The sequence below is a fragment of the Gadus morhua genome, chromosome 9, assembly GCF_902167405.1.
Source record: "Gadus morhua chromosome 9, gadMor3.0, whole genome shotgun sequence".
In the NCBI taxonomy this organism is placed as follows: domain Eukaryota; kingdom Metazoa; phylum Chordata; class Actinopteri; order Gadiformes; family Gadidae; genus Gadus; species Gadus morhua.
The window spans coordinates 21,668,028-21,683,064 of record NC_044056.1 but is presented as its reverse complement, the minus strand read 5'-3'; the positions used below and the strand labels follow the sequence as shown (position 1 = coordinate 21,683,064).

General features: G+C 46.9%; 1 protein-coding gene across 2 annotated transcripts in view; it reads right to left on the bottom strand.

Moving 5' to 3' along the window:
* Nucleotides 1-15,037, bottom strand: part of otud7a (OTU deubiquitinase 7A) — a 35,510-nt gene that overhangs the window by 18,984 nt on the left and 1,489 nt on the right. The window contains exons 2-6 of one of the 2 annotated variants that reach the window (XM_030366364.1): nucleotides 5,891-6,017; nucleotides 3,758-3,913; nucleotides 2,000-2,179; nucleotides 819-1,034; nucleotides 4-105 (exon numbers count right to left, since the gene is read on the bottom strand). In XM_030366364.1, the coding sequence (XP_030222224.1) occupies nucleotides 4-105; nucleotides 819-1,034; nucleotides 2,000-2,179; nucleotides 3,758-3,842 (583 nt within the window). In that variant the 5' untranslated portion in view covers nucleotides 3,843-3,913; nucleotides 5,891-6,017. The other variant, XM_030366365.1, reaches the window with a different exon arrangement.

Sequence of the window (15,037 nt, the reverse complement as noted above, 5' to 3'; positions counted from 1 at the left end):
CACCCAGGGAGGCGGCGTGCAGCAGGCAGTTCCCGTCCCCGGTGGTGGCCAGGGGCAGCAGCTTCTTACAGCTGGAGCACATGGTGGACCACCAGTTCAGACGTCCTGCAACGCAGAGGGACGCATGACGGAGAGCCTGACCTGCAGGCCCCCGCTACCCTGATCCTAGTGACACGCCCCGGAGGAGGACGGCCTCGGGATCCTCTCTCCCCGAGGGAAGAGGAGCCGTGATAGAATGTGCTGAAGCACCTCTCTGTTCATGTACAGTGGAGAGTTCACTCACAGCCCCCACGCGCCGCACAGACACACAGATACACACGCACACACAGATGCACGCACGCACGCATACACACACACACACACAGGCACGCACGCATGCACGCACACGAACACACACACACACACACACAACCCATTAAGAACAACTAACAAGCGAGAAGATGCTTTCTAACTGTGTTAGAGCTGTGTTAGATAAGAGTGTATACACACTCTTATCTATCTGAAGGGTACTGCAGCTCAAGTTTTTACAAATAGTCTCTCACTAAATTCACAGCTTCACTTTAAGCTCGGTTATGTCCTGGGTTTTCTATAACAGCAGGTCGTCTTCGAAATATTCTATTTTATTTTCATAATTTATTCATATGACGTGGGTTTTTGGGTCATAAGAGTTTCTTATTTCGTCGTCTGATTTTATAAATCTCTTATTATTATCTTACGGCCACTGCGGCAATCTTGTTTCTAAACACCGGGCTAAAGCGTTTAGAGCCAAGATGGCCGCCGGGGGATTGCGTCCCTCCCTTCACTCCTCCACTGCGTACCGGCCTGCTCCAGAGCCATCATGGTGGACTGCTCTATGAGGTCCCTCTCGATGAAGCCGCGGAAGTCCTCGCTGTAGGCGCTGAGGTCGGGCAGCTGGAAGGTGTAGATGGGCATCTCCACGGGGATCTGCTCCGCCCGCTCGCTGGCCACGTGCAGGCGGGCCAGAGACACGATGGCCGAGCTGGCGTGGGAGATCCCCCGCGTCAGACGCTTCTCTGGCAGGGGGGAGACCGGCAGGAGATGGGCGTTAGAGAGGCGTCTGTTTGCAATCTGTTGGGTCGTTTTGATGCATGTTTGTTTGTGTGTCTCTCTTGTCTGTGCGTCCACCGCCTTCTCCTCCATGTTGGAGAAAGGCCAGCAGAAGCATGTGGATGAATTGTGTTCTTCGTGTGAGGACGAGACGTCAGCAGCTGCTTGGCTAAAAATGATTGGCCTATATACAGTAGATATCTGTCTGTCTGTCTGTCTGTCTGTCTGTCTGTCTGTCTGTCTGTCTGTCTGTCTGTCTGTCTGTCTGTCTGTCTGTCTGTCTGTCTGTCTCTCTCTCTCTCTCTCTCTCTTACCCTCTCTCTCTCTCTCTCTCTCTCTCTCTCTCTCTCTCTCTCTCTCTCTCTCTCTCTCTCTCTCTCTCTCTCTCTCTCTCTCTCTCTCTCTCTCTCTCTCTCTCTCTCTCTCTCTCTCTCTCTCTCTCTCTCTCTCTCTCTCTCTCTCTGTTTAAGGGGATTATGGATTGAATTCAACAACAACCAAACCAAATAATGTTGACTTAAAAGCAGTTTTCAATCAATTCCATTTATCGCCCATTCTGCTCTAGTACACTTTCAGGTTTTGCAGCGTGTCTGAGTGTGTGTGAGCATGTGTGTGTGTTTATTTGCGTGTGTGTGTGTGTGTGTATGTGTATGTTTCTAACTATGTGCGTGTTTGTGTGTATGTGTGTGTGTCTGAGTATGTGTGTGTGTCTTAGAATGTGTGTCTGTGTATGTGTGTAAGCGTGTGTGTGTGTGTGTGTGTGTGTCTGAGAACATGTGTGTGTGTGTGTCTGAGAACGTGTGTGTGTGTGTGTCTGAGAACGTGTGTGTGTGTCTGAGAATGTGTGTGTGCCTGGGTATGTATGCGTGTCTACGTCTATATGTGTGTCTGTGTGCGTGTGTGTGTGTGAGAGCGCTCCTCGCCGCTGTACCCTGTGCGCTGTCCTCCTGCCGCTGCGCGGCCGGCCGGCCGGCCTGGCTGACGTGGGTGGGCGTGGCCCTGGCGCCGGGCTGGAGGCGGCGCTCGTTGAACACGGGCGGCAGGTTGGCGGTGTGGACCTGCCGCAGCTGTTCGTAGTCCCCCAGGGCGGCGCCCAGGTCCCAGTTCTTACCTGGACAACACACGGCATCATGAGGTCGGGCGGCCCCCTCCAGCACGGCCCTGAACGGCGCCGGCGCTGGACGGCGCTGGACTTCATATCCGCTGCTGATGGCTGATGCTAACGTTAAGGTAGCAGAGCCATTAACGGTGCTCCATCTCCTGCCACGCTCGTGGATGCAATTTGCAGAGTAAATGGTGCCGGAGACTTAAAGCTGCACTGGGTAACCTTTCTATTGCCGCTATGAAAACCATTAAAGAATCTCTCTGAAGCTTCTGGAGAATGTAACGCTCCAATCCGAGAGTCAAGGCTACCAGGGGTGGGGTCTTGAGTCTTGACATTCAGAAGACGACAGTTGCATGAAAACAACCTAGCCAAACCTGTAGCTACAACTCAAGCCACTAGAGGTTACTGATCGAAAAACGTAAATAGTGCAGGTTTAAATAATATAGTTTAAAATAAATGGAAAAATCACGGTGATAGTTTGGTTTATATACTATTTACACTTCAATTCTCTGTATGTAGAATCTTTGAAACATCCTCATTTTATTCCTTTGTTTATCATAGCATGATGTAAGGAAATTATTTGTAGGGTACAACATAAAGTTTCATTATAACTAAATGACTGTCAACATGTATTCGGTCAAGCAAGTGTAAATAAAGGCCTTTGTTAATATTAAACAAATTAAATGCTCTTATACCGTCACATTTTGCCCACGATTCATAACGGGAAAGCAACAAGCTTATATACATTTTCTGTTTTTAGCATGTGGTTCACGGTGAAGCCCAAACAGAAATGTGCTATTCTGGTGTTAAATCAATTGCAGTTCTGATGTATGGATTATTTTTTTGTTGCAGTGCTCTTTTGCGCTGTTGCTCTCCCAGAGTGGGGATTGTATGTGAGCTCTACAAATACCAGAAGGCTTCTCAATGACTTCCACTGAATGGGCACAAAGCTTTCCCTGGAGAGAGTCCTCGTAAAACTGTCACACGGGCCTCTATATCAGCATGCTGGCTCCCCTCCCCTCAATCCCCCCTCCCCCTCTTCTCTGGCCATCCCTCTTCCTCCTCTCCTCACATATCCACCTCTCTATTCTCCTCTTCCTCCTCTCCTCTCTTCTCCTCTCCTTCCCAATCTCCTCCTCATCCTCTCTTTCCCTCTACTCTTCCTCTTTTCATCTCCTTTCCTCTCCTCTTACCTCCTCCTCTTTCTCCTCTCCTCTCATCTCCTTTCCTCTTCCTCCGCTCATTATCCTTCTCTCATCTCCTTCCCTCCTCTTATCTCCTATCCTCTCCTCTTCTCCTCTTATCTCCTATCCTCTCCTCTTCTCCTCTTCCTCCTCTCATCACCTTTCCTCTCCTCCTCCTCCTCTCATCTCCTCCTCTCATCTCCTCTGCTCTCACCAGGTTCTCATTTATCACTTTCTCTTTGTCCACCCTCCTCCACCTCCTCCCTCCCCATCACTCACTCCTCCTCCTCTCCTCGCTCCACCGACTCTGTGTAGGCGGAAGCCGTCCAGCGCAGTGGAACACAGATACTGAACTACGACAGCGTGACCGCGGACTGACGCACGGGGAGTCTTACTGTACCTTCCAGCAGGTCTCTGGCCAGCCCCGGTTCTGCCCCAGTGGACCGAACAAAGTCGGACAGGACGGCGTCCATGTCCAGGGTCATGTGATCATGCGCATGCACCGGCCAGGGCGCGGCGGAGGCCTTGGTGGACGCCAGCCTTCACGTCTTCATGTCTTCCCAGGAACCCGACGGGAGAGAAACACAACACTGTCCGCTAACCACCTGCTTGTACACTCACACACAGCTGGAGAACCGCTGGAAGAATTGGATTCTCACTTATTTTGTATACTGCCTTTGCTCTCCCACTCCAGCCCTGCCCTTCCCCGTGGCCAGACCATAATATCCAGCTGCACTGATATGACATCTACAACGGAATCTAAACAGTCTGTCAGCCTAACTGCCTTCTGGCTGACACTGGCCTCAGGCCCTCCCTCCTTCCCTCCCTCCCTCTCTTCCTTCCGTTCCTCCCTCCCTCCCCCCCATCCCTCCCTCCCTCCCTCTGTCCCTCCCTCCCTCCCTTCCTCCCTCCCTACCTCCCTCCCTCCCTCCCTCCCTCCCTCTCCATAGTGTTTTCCAACCCCAGGATGACTCACAGCTGGGAGCAGCTCTGATTGGACCAGAGCCACATACAGTCCTGCTTATTTCCTGATCACAGGGTGTGATGTCATTATGGCCGTAGAACGACCACCCAGCATGCACTGCCTGTACAGAAGCCCAGGAAGTAGTCCTCCTTCACCCACACCTGTGCACTATCCCCATTGGAACTCTGTAGCCCTGTGTGTGTGTGTGTGTGTGTGTGTGTGTGTGTGTGTGTTGTGTGTGTGTGTGTTGTGTTGTGTGTGTGTGTGCGTTTGTGTGTGCTTTTGGTGTGTGGTTGTGTGTGTGGGTGGGGGGGGAAACTGCTAGGCATTGTTTCCATGACTCGATGTTGTGTGGGTGTCGGAGGACAGAAGCTCCGGGGGTCCTTGGTGCGGAGGAGAAATGAAACCCCAAAACATAGCAGGTTCCCCCCCAGACTCACAGCCCTTGGTGCTACGGTTCGCATCGACCTGCTGGGCTCCGGCCCCACACCGGGGCACCGGTGGGGGAATCACAACCCCCGTGGGCAACATGATCCCCCATGGGCGTGGGCCTGCTGTCTGACCCCTAGCCCCCTGGAGGGTCCCCCTCAGACCGGGCACTCGGACAGTAAATGGAGGCCGGCCGCCTCACACAACAAGCTAAATATAGCCGCGCCGTGCGATGTCATCCCCAAGACAAGCTAATAATAGATTGTTGCATCGTACTGATTTTCTCGATATCAAAAATAAGCAAAATGTGTATTATTATAGCTTGATTATGTTCTCAACATTGTTTCGTTTGATATTTGACTATCAAATCACTATGAATAAGAAAGGATGTCAGTGAGAGAGAACACAGGATCTATAATCCAAGTTAGAAGCTTCTCTGGAAACATCTTCTGGTGGTCTTGATTCATTTTGAGAAGGGAAATAATCGAGTTGGAAGTCGAGAAAACGTATTGCTTTATCCAATACATTATTAATATGAGAACTGCACTTACTCTATAGATGAGGTTACCGGCTTCCCATCCACCACCGGCGTACTGTTACAGATTACTACACTGCACATCTCGCTACATGCTATCTACAGGAAGCACTAGTGAAGACAGGCGTTGGGAGCTACAAATAGCTTCAGAGATGACTCTAGATTGTTTCTGTAGCGTGCTGTCAGATCAAAAGTGAGTCGTAAGACGGGGTGTCACTCCCATACTAACACTGTGTTATTTCCTATCAAAATAGTAGCTTTAGTAATACTTTCCACTTCTTGAGAACACAAATAGTCTGGGGGGGGGAGTAACGGTCTGTGGTCCCGACCCAGGAGTGAGATCATGTTAAGGGAGAAATCATGTTTGAGTTGCCAAATAACAATGATCATAGAGGAGGAGAAGTGGTACATCAGAGCAGCCTAACGTCATACGTCATGATTTTCCTTCACGCTATTCCAGCTATATTCCGCTGTAGGGGTCACTATGACTACAGTCTTGCTATCACTTAACGATGCATCGTGATTTTTATGTTTTGCCTTTACTTTTGTTTGTTTGTGCAGTTTATCTGTCGTTCAAGATGGAGACGGGGTGACGACTCACTTACCGTCTGCATTTTAGAGAGGAGTGTTGAGGAGCCGGGAGAGACGGACGAGTGTGGACCAGCGACCTCTCCAGTGCCCATGGCTTCACAAGCTGCCACCAGAAGCCAGATGCTGCAGAGGAACAGGTCCCTGGGGACGGGCCACGGGGAAACAGATTCACAGATTAACCAATCCCGTCAGCGCTCCACATCCAATCCATGGTTCCTACGAGGACTTTGAACAGAGGTTGAATTCACATTGTGTTCAAGTGACGCCAGAGTGGCACTGAACAGATCTACTACTGACTCTGCAGACTGAACGACAGGTAGATGTTGGAAACAGTTCACATTCCGCAGCAAACATGAAGCAGGGGTTTGATCCCTCGCTGTGCATAAACTTGATCCCAGCGTCATCCATAGATGACCGTGTAAATGAATACACCGATACACACAAAGCGCTTTGATGGGGACTCAAAATATGATGAAGATACAGTACATTTTAATATCCATTGGCAAAAAATACTCAGCCTCATTCCACCATATGACAGGGGTGACGTCATTTACATACACACACACACACCACACACACACACCACAACACCACACACACACACACACACACACGCACACACACACACACACACCACACGCACACACACAAGGAAACAGTGTGGGGCGTGGTAGGCAGGGCCAGGAACAGAGGACAGCAGCTCATCAGACACAGAGCTCCTCTCCATGTCACGCAACAAAAACCGACTGCTTTCTCCAACCAAACGCCCACGCCAAGCTCTGCAGCATAGACACCCATGTAGGTGTGTGTGGGCTGCATGCCATGGAGCCATCAAAGACATTTATCTTTTCATATATTTGGAACATAGCCTAGGGAAAGAGAACATGTGACATGTGGAATGAGCACGCTCTAGCTGTGTCCAAATCTTGGCGGGTGAGCTTGACTTTACCTGGTGGAAGATGGGTAGAAAGATCTCTTTACTTTAACGTTGGACCAAAATTAACCACTAACATAAACATAAATCCGCAAGACGTCATACTTTTTGACACACCGATTTGGCTATTTTTGTATACGGTCACACTGAAGACGTCTATGATGTCAGTCCCTCTGCTAAACGAGGTGGAAGCGCTGCAGAGTTTTCATGGAGGAGTAACTATAATATTAAACAATGGTTATTAATAAGTAAGCCTATCTCTGTGTGAGTAGACAATCCACAGCACTTTGAGTCTCAGCGACAGAGCCGTATGTACAACCAGGTCTAGTGTGACCCTACATACGGTTGGTAAAACTGCTGCACGTCATCTCTCAGGGGAAATTAATTCAAGAGACACACAGAGCACAGGTTTATTTTATTTTATATATATTAATTTATTTAGGGCAGTAGGCGGATGCTTTTGTCCAAAGCGACTTACAACCATTCATACACACATTCACACACCGACGGCAGAGTTAAACACACCTGGCAACAGGCAGCCTCTGGGCAAGGCACCTCACCCTACCTGCTCCCGATGGGAAGCCTTGCCTTTTGTAGCCGTGTTCAGGGCCACCCTGGCCCTTAGCTAGGAGGAGCCGGGGATCAAACTAGCAACCTTCTGGTTACAAGGATTCTGGTGTGTGTGTGTGTGTGTGTGTGTATGCATGCTCATGCTCTGACCGAAAGGGATATCCTACCCTGATACCCAAGGGAGCCTGTGGAGTGTGTGAATGTGTGGCTCTATTGGCCCTATCGGGCCCTTGTTGCAATGCAGGCACACCAGCACCTCCAGCCCTCATCAAGTGAAGCATTTCCAAATTTAGAGGAATCTGAATTTAGTTTGTCTCTCTTTCTCTCTCCATGTCTTCTCTCCAGTCATTACCGAGGAGTGGGATCCGTCTCAATAAAACCATGCTTTATGTGGAATCTCGACCACCAGACGAGATTGAGGAATAGCGATAGTCACTGATGAGACTAAAGTCTGGCTGATACACGTCGAAACATGAGAGATGGAGTGAAACAGCCGGTGGATCTTCTCCTCACCATGTCCAGACACCTCCCCTGTCCTTGTTGAGGTCACAAGAAGCAGCACACAACACGGCCACTCTCCCACATCTTTTAGACTTACGACCGTAAAGGGTCTACACTATGTGCGTGCATGTTCCCAGTATTTGAGAGAACGTGACCGTCTCCACATGTGACGGTTCAAACACGGTGAGAAACATGCTGCTGGAAGGAATCAGGGCACTGGGTTTGGTCACAACTTGTGAGCTAGGTGTCTGAAATGAAGCGATTCTAAAAAAAAATAATAATTGAAAAACAAATGACGGCATGGTATTAGACACACAGTAAGAATTACAGTGTAATAAATAATAATTATAAATAACCTACTTTAAATTGACTTTTGACTACATAGCGTGGCAGAGTTTACAAATGTGAATTAGTATGGAACCTCTCATTTCATTTGTAGTTTCCATTGGGTCCTATCTATATATATATTGTCAGAACTACAAAACGTTTGACACATTAGCGGGAGCCATTTTGGTTGTTTATGAAAAGGCCTCATCGGTGCTTTCATAGGCTGCTCTTCTGTCATCCTATCAAACCCGCCCCTTAATAGATAAACGGTTGCGATTGGCCTGACCCAGGCCATGTCTGCTAAGGTAGGCCAGAAGCATTTGCCAGAGCAAATGCAACATGAGCACCCAGATTTGGCTGGTTCCAAGCCAAATGGATACCATGACTGGAAAGCAATTACACCTTTAAGTCTCAGCTCAACACAAGTAGTAAGAAAAAGACAAGACAAAGGCAGTACAAAGATTTGCTGTGCTTCCTTAGTCAAACAGACACACAGAAGCAAGTTACACACACACCACACACACACACACACACACACACAACACACACACACACACACACACACACACACACACACACAAACACACACACACACACACACACAAACACACACACACAAACGTCCTGTACACACACATTCCCCACACACACACATACACACCTGGAAGTGTTTGTGTGTGCGTAGTAGGATCAGAGCAATACCCACATTACATCCCAGTAAGCAACTTACCTCAAGTAGGAAACCAAGACGCACATCCTGTGATGTGTGTGTGTGTTGTGTGTGTGTGTGTGTGTGTTTGTGTGTGTGTGTGTGTGTGTGTGTGTTTGTGTGTGTGTGTGTGTGTGTGTGTGTGTGTGTGAGTGTGTATGTGTGCAGGGGTGCGTTCATGTGTAAGTCAATTCTGTTGAAAATACTTTAAGTGTATGCCAGTGTGTTCGATTATCATCACAAATTAATCCAATTCAAAATACAAAAGTGGAGCCCAGTACAGTGGGCTACATATTCACACTTCATAAAACGTTGTACAATTCCATTAAATTCAAGTAATAATCTTCAGAAGACCATAGACTTGTTTTTTGTGTTGATTCCACATAATGGCATCGTCATCCCACTGAACCTATGAAGTCTTAAAACATAAACATGGGTCCTCAACATTGTTTGCTACAACCAGACAAAGCAGCAGATTTGTCCTGCTTGAGTGCACCAGTACACTTCAAGACCAAGTAAGACCGAATATGGCATACAGATATTCCTGGAGAAACAAGAGTCAGTCTTCTGGATGCGTGCCGCCACATTCCCGTGCCATGAAGTCCATACTACACTGCTCTAGTGAGTTGCCAGTTTGAAACCCTGAACTGCACTACAGCAGATTCAGGCTGACTGGTTCTGGGGATCAAACCATTGTAATCGTATGTCCTGGCATCTTCTTCTTCTTGAAGTCTGATGAAGAGCCACAAATATAACAATGAATCGCCATTGAAGTACACAAAATAATGTCCCAGGTTGAGAAAATGTCATATCACAAAAATGTCATATCACATGTCACATATTACATATCATTTTTGAATTGATATGTGATATGACATTTTTGAAATGATATGACATTTTTGACAAGTAATTAAGACATGTGATAGGGTCTTTATGGACCACTTTGTGGTCTTTGGAAGCAGGTTTACCCACAAAGTGTTGGTGGTTAAACTATAGCAATACTGCTATTGTTTACCTTTGTGGCACTTTGTGGACAAATATTCCAATCAATCTGGGTCTCAGGGACTAATTTAATTACAAGAATTGGTTTAGTCCGTAATCCATAATCAACCATCCGTAATCAACGAAAAAGGGCTGCAATCGAATAATTTGGGGCGATATCGCCCTGTCCACCTACTTACAGTGCTTGTTTTTACCACTCACAGGCTCAGACTATATTCTAGCAATATTATACAGACCATTTTTTTCTATTTACCTTTAGCTTGATCTAGTTGGGTTTGATATTATGCCCAAACAAATCTCGCTCAAGGAGAGGGGAGTTGTTTCAGGAAGAGAATGGTGGAAACATGATAGAGGAGAGTTTGTTGTGTTGGACTGCACTAAGTGTTGCTTCTTATTAATTAAAGGATTCGGCGGAAGGACAGTCGAGATTGTAAGGACAATAGGGAAATTTCATGCAACAACCCAACAACAAGGTTTCAGGGTGAGACTTCTCCTTGAGCGAGACTTACACAATAACAAACAACAACAAACAATAGCAAAAACAAGCCCTTCTAGAAGACGTACATTGACAGGCGGTGTTACCCCCAAGGATTACACTGCAGCCTGATTGTGGATTATTAGGGCGGCAGCGTTCTCGCTCATAATTGGACCCTTTTCGGTTTAATTGTCCACATCAGGGGTCACCAACCTTTTTGAACCTGAGAGCTACTTCATGGGTACTGAGTCATACGAAGTTTGATACATTCTTCTGAAATAACAAATTTGCTCAGTTTGCCTTTAGTTATATATTATTAATATTGATTAATGATACTCATCTATGTGAAGAAACTGATCATGTTAATGATTTCGCACAATAATTATCAACAATGACTTAAAAAAGGTGGGAAAGAGTTGTTCACGAATGAGTTGTGCTATGTTTAGAACAGGCCTGCGGGCGCCTCGTATGGTCCTTGCGGGCGCCCTGGTGCCCGCGGGCACCGTTTTGGTGACCCCTGGTCCACATTATTCCATGATGGCTCGTTTCTACCGGCGGTTGCGGTTCGGTTTGGTATGGATAGGTTCGGAACGGTTTGCGTTTCCTCCACTCGTTGATTGTTCGACAGAATCGTCAATTCCGTGCAACCGGGGGATAATATCATACAAACACAGTACCTGCAAGGTAGTTCTACACATCTATCTATCTCTACATCCAGCTATCTATACAACGGTGAAAGCTTAGTTCATTGTAGAAGATGTTGCGCAAAAGTCTGCCGTCCTTCTTGGACATCAATATTGTTGCTCTTCTTTTTCATTGCTTTTATTAGCAGGCTACACTGTGTCGTGCTGCTATGAGGTCACAAATGCTTACGAAGCTGCCGCGGCTAATGCCATTCGGCTTAGGGTGCATCACACTTGGCCATCTGGCCGTGGCCGTTGGCCGTTTTCACACCTAACCGTGCTCAACTGGCCCCATTGTTCTCTGACCTGCACTCACAACTGTGGCCTGGCCACGGTAGGCTCTTTTACATACGTCATCACGTCGTAACACGTCATCACCAAGCGTCCGCTGCATGGACCATAATAAAGTCTGCCGCCAGTCTGGGTTTTTCTCTATGGGACCAACGTGAACCAACAGTTGAACCGCTTGACGCCATGTTTACCGTTTATTGGGAAAGAAGGCTCGTTGCATTTATTATGTCCATGGTCGGCGCATGGACTATACGTCATCCAGCTCAGGTTGCGTGTGCGCGTGTCGGCTCATTAGCATCTGTACCGTGGCAGCCAGTACCGTAGCAGCACACCTCTCCCAAGTAGCCAAGTTGGCCTGGCCTGGCCAGACTGGCCACACTCACACTGGCAGATTTGAGCACGGTTAGGTGTGAAAACGGCCACGGCCACGGCCAGATGGCCTAGTGTGAGTGCACCCTTAAACCCCGCCATACCATAAGGGTACTGTCGGCGATGGTAAAACAAGCCAACCGCAACCGCATCTACACCACCTTATCGTACTGGGCCTAACCGCACCCGCCCGTGGAAACGCGCCACTAGACCCATAATAATCAGAAAATAGGGTCAAGGTTGAAGAATTCAAAGTTTTTCTTTAAACCCTTCAGCAAGGCATCTAGACAATAGTTTTCAGTCGCACTCAAAGACTTTTCTGATAATTGTTTAGAAAACTATGTTATCTCACCAAATAGCCTTTTGAAATAGAAATAGCACCATCCATGAAACACGCTTCCTTAGAATTATTCCCTTCAACCTCCAACCTAAACGTAGAAGAGGTTGTTTGACAATACCAAAAACGACCAATATGAGCGTCTCGCTGGTCAGAAGAACCACAACGGCTGGTTAAAGAGACATTCAATAAAACGGCAAATCAAGAGACCCTGTGACCAGACGGCAAAGTATCTGTCTGAAATAACAAAGTGGCTGATAATCATTTTATTCTCAGGGTTAAAAGCGATACCTTTGAAGTTTATTTTCCTAAGTTCAGTGAATCTATGGTTTTACATATAATAACTCAAACATATGTTTAGTTTGTTTGTAAGTACACAAAATGTTTTTTATCATTGCTATGGTGGTTCCTATGGATGCTGCTATCGATGAAACCACGTAAATCCTTTGCTTGTTGTTTGAATCATTGTCTTTGTCAATGATCAACATGGGGGGGTTTGTAGCCCAACAGGAAGATATTTAACAAGCAGGTGACGGACGGTTCAAGGAAACCACGGAGTGAGCTTGAGACCTGGGGTCAGTTTCATATTAAGATATCATATTTCACATATCAAAGAGGGCATTAAAGACTACTACATCCACAAGGGAATTGTAGTCCAACAGGAAGTGCTGTTATGAGCAGGTGACACATAGGGCATAAGGTAACTTGGGAGAGAGCAAGAGACCTGTTATCTATTTTATTTGGAAGAGGGTCTCAAGGACATACATGATTATTAATTGGTTGGATCTAGCCCTACATCAACTGATGCAATCCCTCCCTGAGAGGTCATAGAAGATACAAAAACAACCTAGAATTACTTTGGAGTAGGAAATCAACGTCTGGTATTTTTTATATAATCAGGGCATTAATGTCTGCATGAAGTACAAAGGCCCTGGTCCTGGTCAAGGACTGTTGGGAGTGAGCTGGGGTCTCTTTTATATCCTACTCTGTCGGAAAGCCCCTAAAATCTGGGGGGGCCTAAAATCTTCGTTTAATTAAAATAACATCATCCAAATGTACATAAAATAACACACAACATAACAGCTCAGATAACAACACAACGCAAAGACAGTGATTCATACAATATGCAAGCAACATGGTTTCAAAGGTAGCAACATCCATAGAAAACACCACAGCAATGATACAAATGTCTCATTCACTAACAAACTTCAATAACATCATAAACGCTAACTGAACGACGATTATGAAAATAAGAAGGATATTTCTCTGTAGAAATGTTATCAAAATGCATCCTAATGACAAAACTATCAAACAATAGGGTTAGGGTTAAGGTCAATATTGGATTTACGCAAAGAATAAATCCAAGTTAGCAATTTTGTTTTTGCAGAGAGAAACTATACCGTCATATGACGCAGGATCGCTGCCGTCATCATCAGGCTATTTGGGTAAAGGGTATATTTTCTAATGCTCAAATTGGTGGTTTCGGGTCTTATTGCCAAAGAACATATTCAGACGTTGAGGTTGGAGAACGCGTTTTTACCCTACCCGTCTTTATAGGTCACGCAGCCTTCGCGGTCTGAAACTAATGGTTTACACGCAAAACCTTAGCATTGCACCGTTGCAAACCACACAGAGGCAATGGACAAAACAACAAAAGGCAACTGGCCTGTAGTGAGAGAGACAACACATTAACAGAAATAAAACTCATAAAATACACAAAATATTAAATAGTTCAAGACCGGGACTAAAACCAAGCAGTTTTATTATCCTCGATAGTATAAGAATAAACCCTGCCTCTTCCTGATTTAATAGGAGTCTCCTTGACTCTGGGTCAGTCTCTTCTAATTGAAGAGCCGTTCACTTGCTAATTCTACAAAGTATTTGTATAGTCGTGCCTTGCGGGCCTTTTGAGGAGACAGCAATAGAAGACGACACACACCGACAGACACCTTTCTTTCTGACAGTACACATGCAGGCGAGTCAGAATTCCCCCCTCCCCCCAACACAAGCAAACACACACACACACACACACACACACGCACACACACACACACACACCCACACACACGCACGCAACACACAACACACACACACACACACACACACACACACACACACACACACACACACACACACACACACACACACACACACACACACAAATACATACTCACACACACAAACTCACAAGAAATACCTTTCTCTGTCCTATTAACGCATTTGTCTGAGTCTGTTACTGATGTTGTTGAACCAGGCATATTGTATCGAAGCACATACGTTAATGCTACTTTTCAATACAATCAGGAACAGTGTTCCAAAGCCCTATTCACGTTCACTACATCCTGCCCAACGCACATTAAACATTTACAACGTACAACAAAGAGCAGCACATTTATTTGTGATGCAACATCTAAGGAAAGAGAGAGGAAAGAACCCACAATGTAACCCGGGTTCCAGGCTGCCCCCAGACCCCCACTCCAATGGGCTACTGGGCGGTCCACAGGATCCCGACCCCTTAGCATGTGACGGCGACCCCTTTCCTCCACCTGGCTGGCCTGCCCTCCTCCGCCCCCCCCTGGCCTCGGCCTGACCTCCGTCTGTGTGCAGACCCCTGAACACCGCCTCTGCCCCCTAACCGCGGGGACGTCTGCAGAGTCTTCAAAGCCGGCCGTTGATTGAGTCGTGATTGCCACGGGCCACTTAGCCCCACTAAACTCACCTCCAGCGTTTAACCGCAGTGAGGCCAAATAAAGGAGGGAGAGACCAGGGCACCGAGCCGTCTACCAGTAGTGACAACAGCAGAGATCTGGTACACTAAGCCGACCGGGCAACAGTATGTTTCATGTCCACCATTAACAGGTCTGCTACTGAATGCTCTCCAGATGTTGGGCCTCTACAAGGCTTACAATGTGGTTGATTGTGATTAATGCAATATAGTACAATGCATACACGTGTGTAATAAA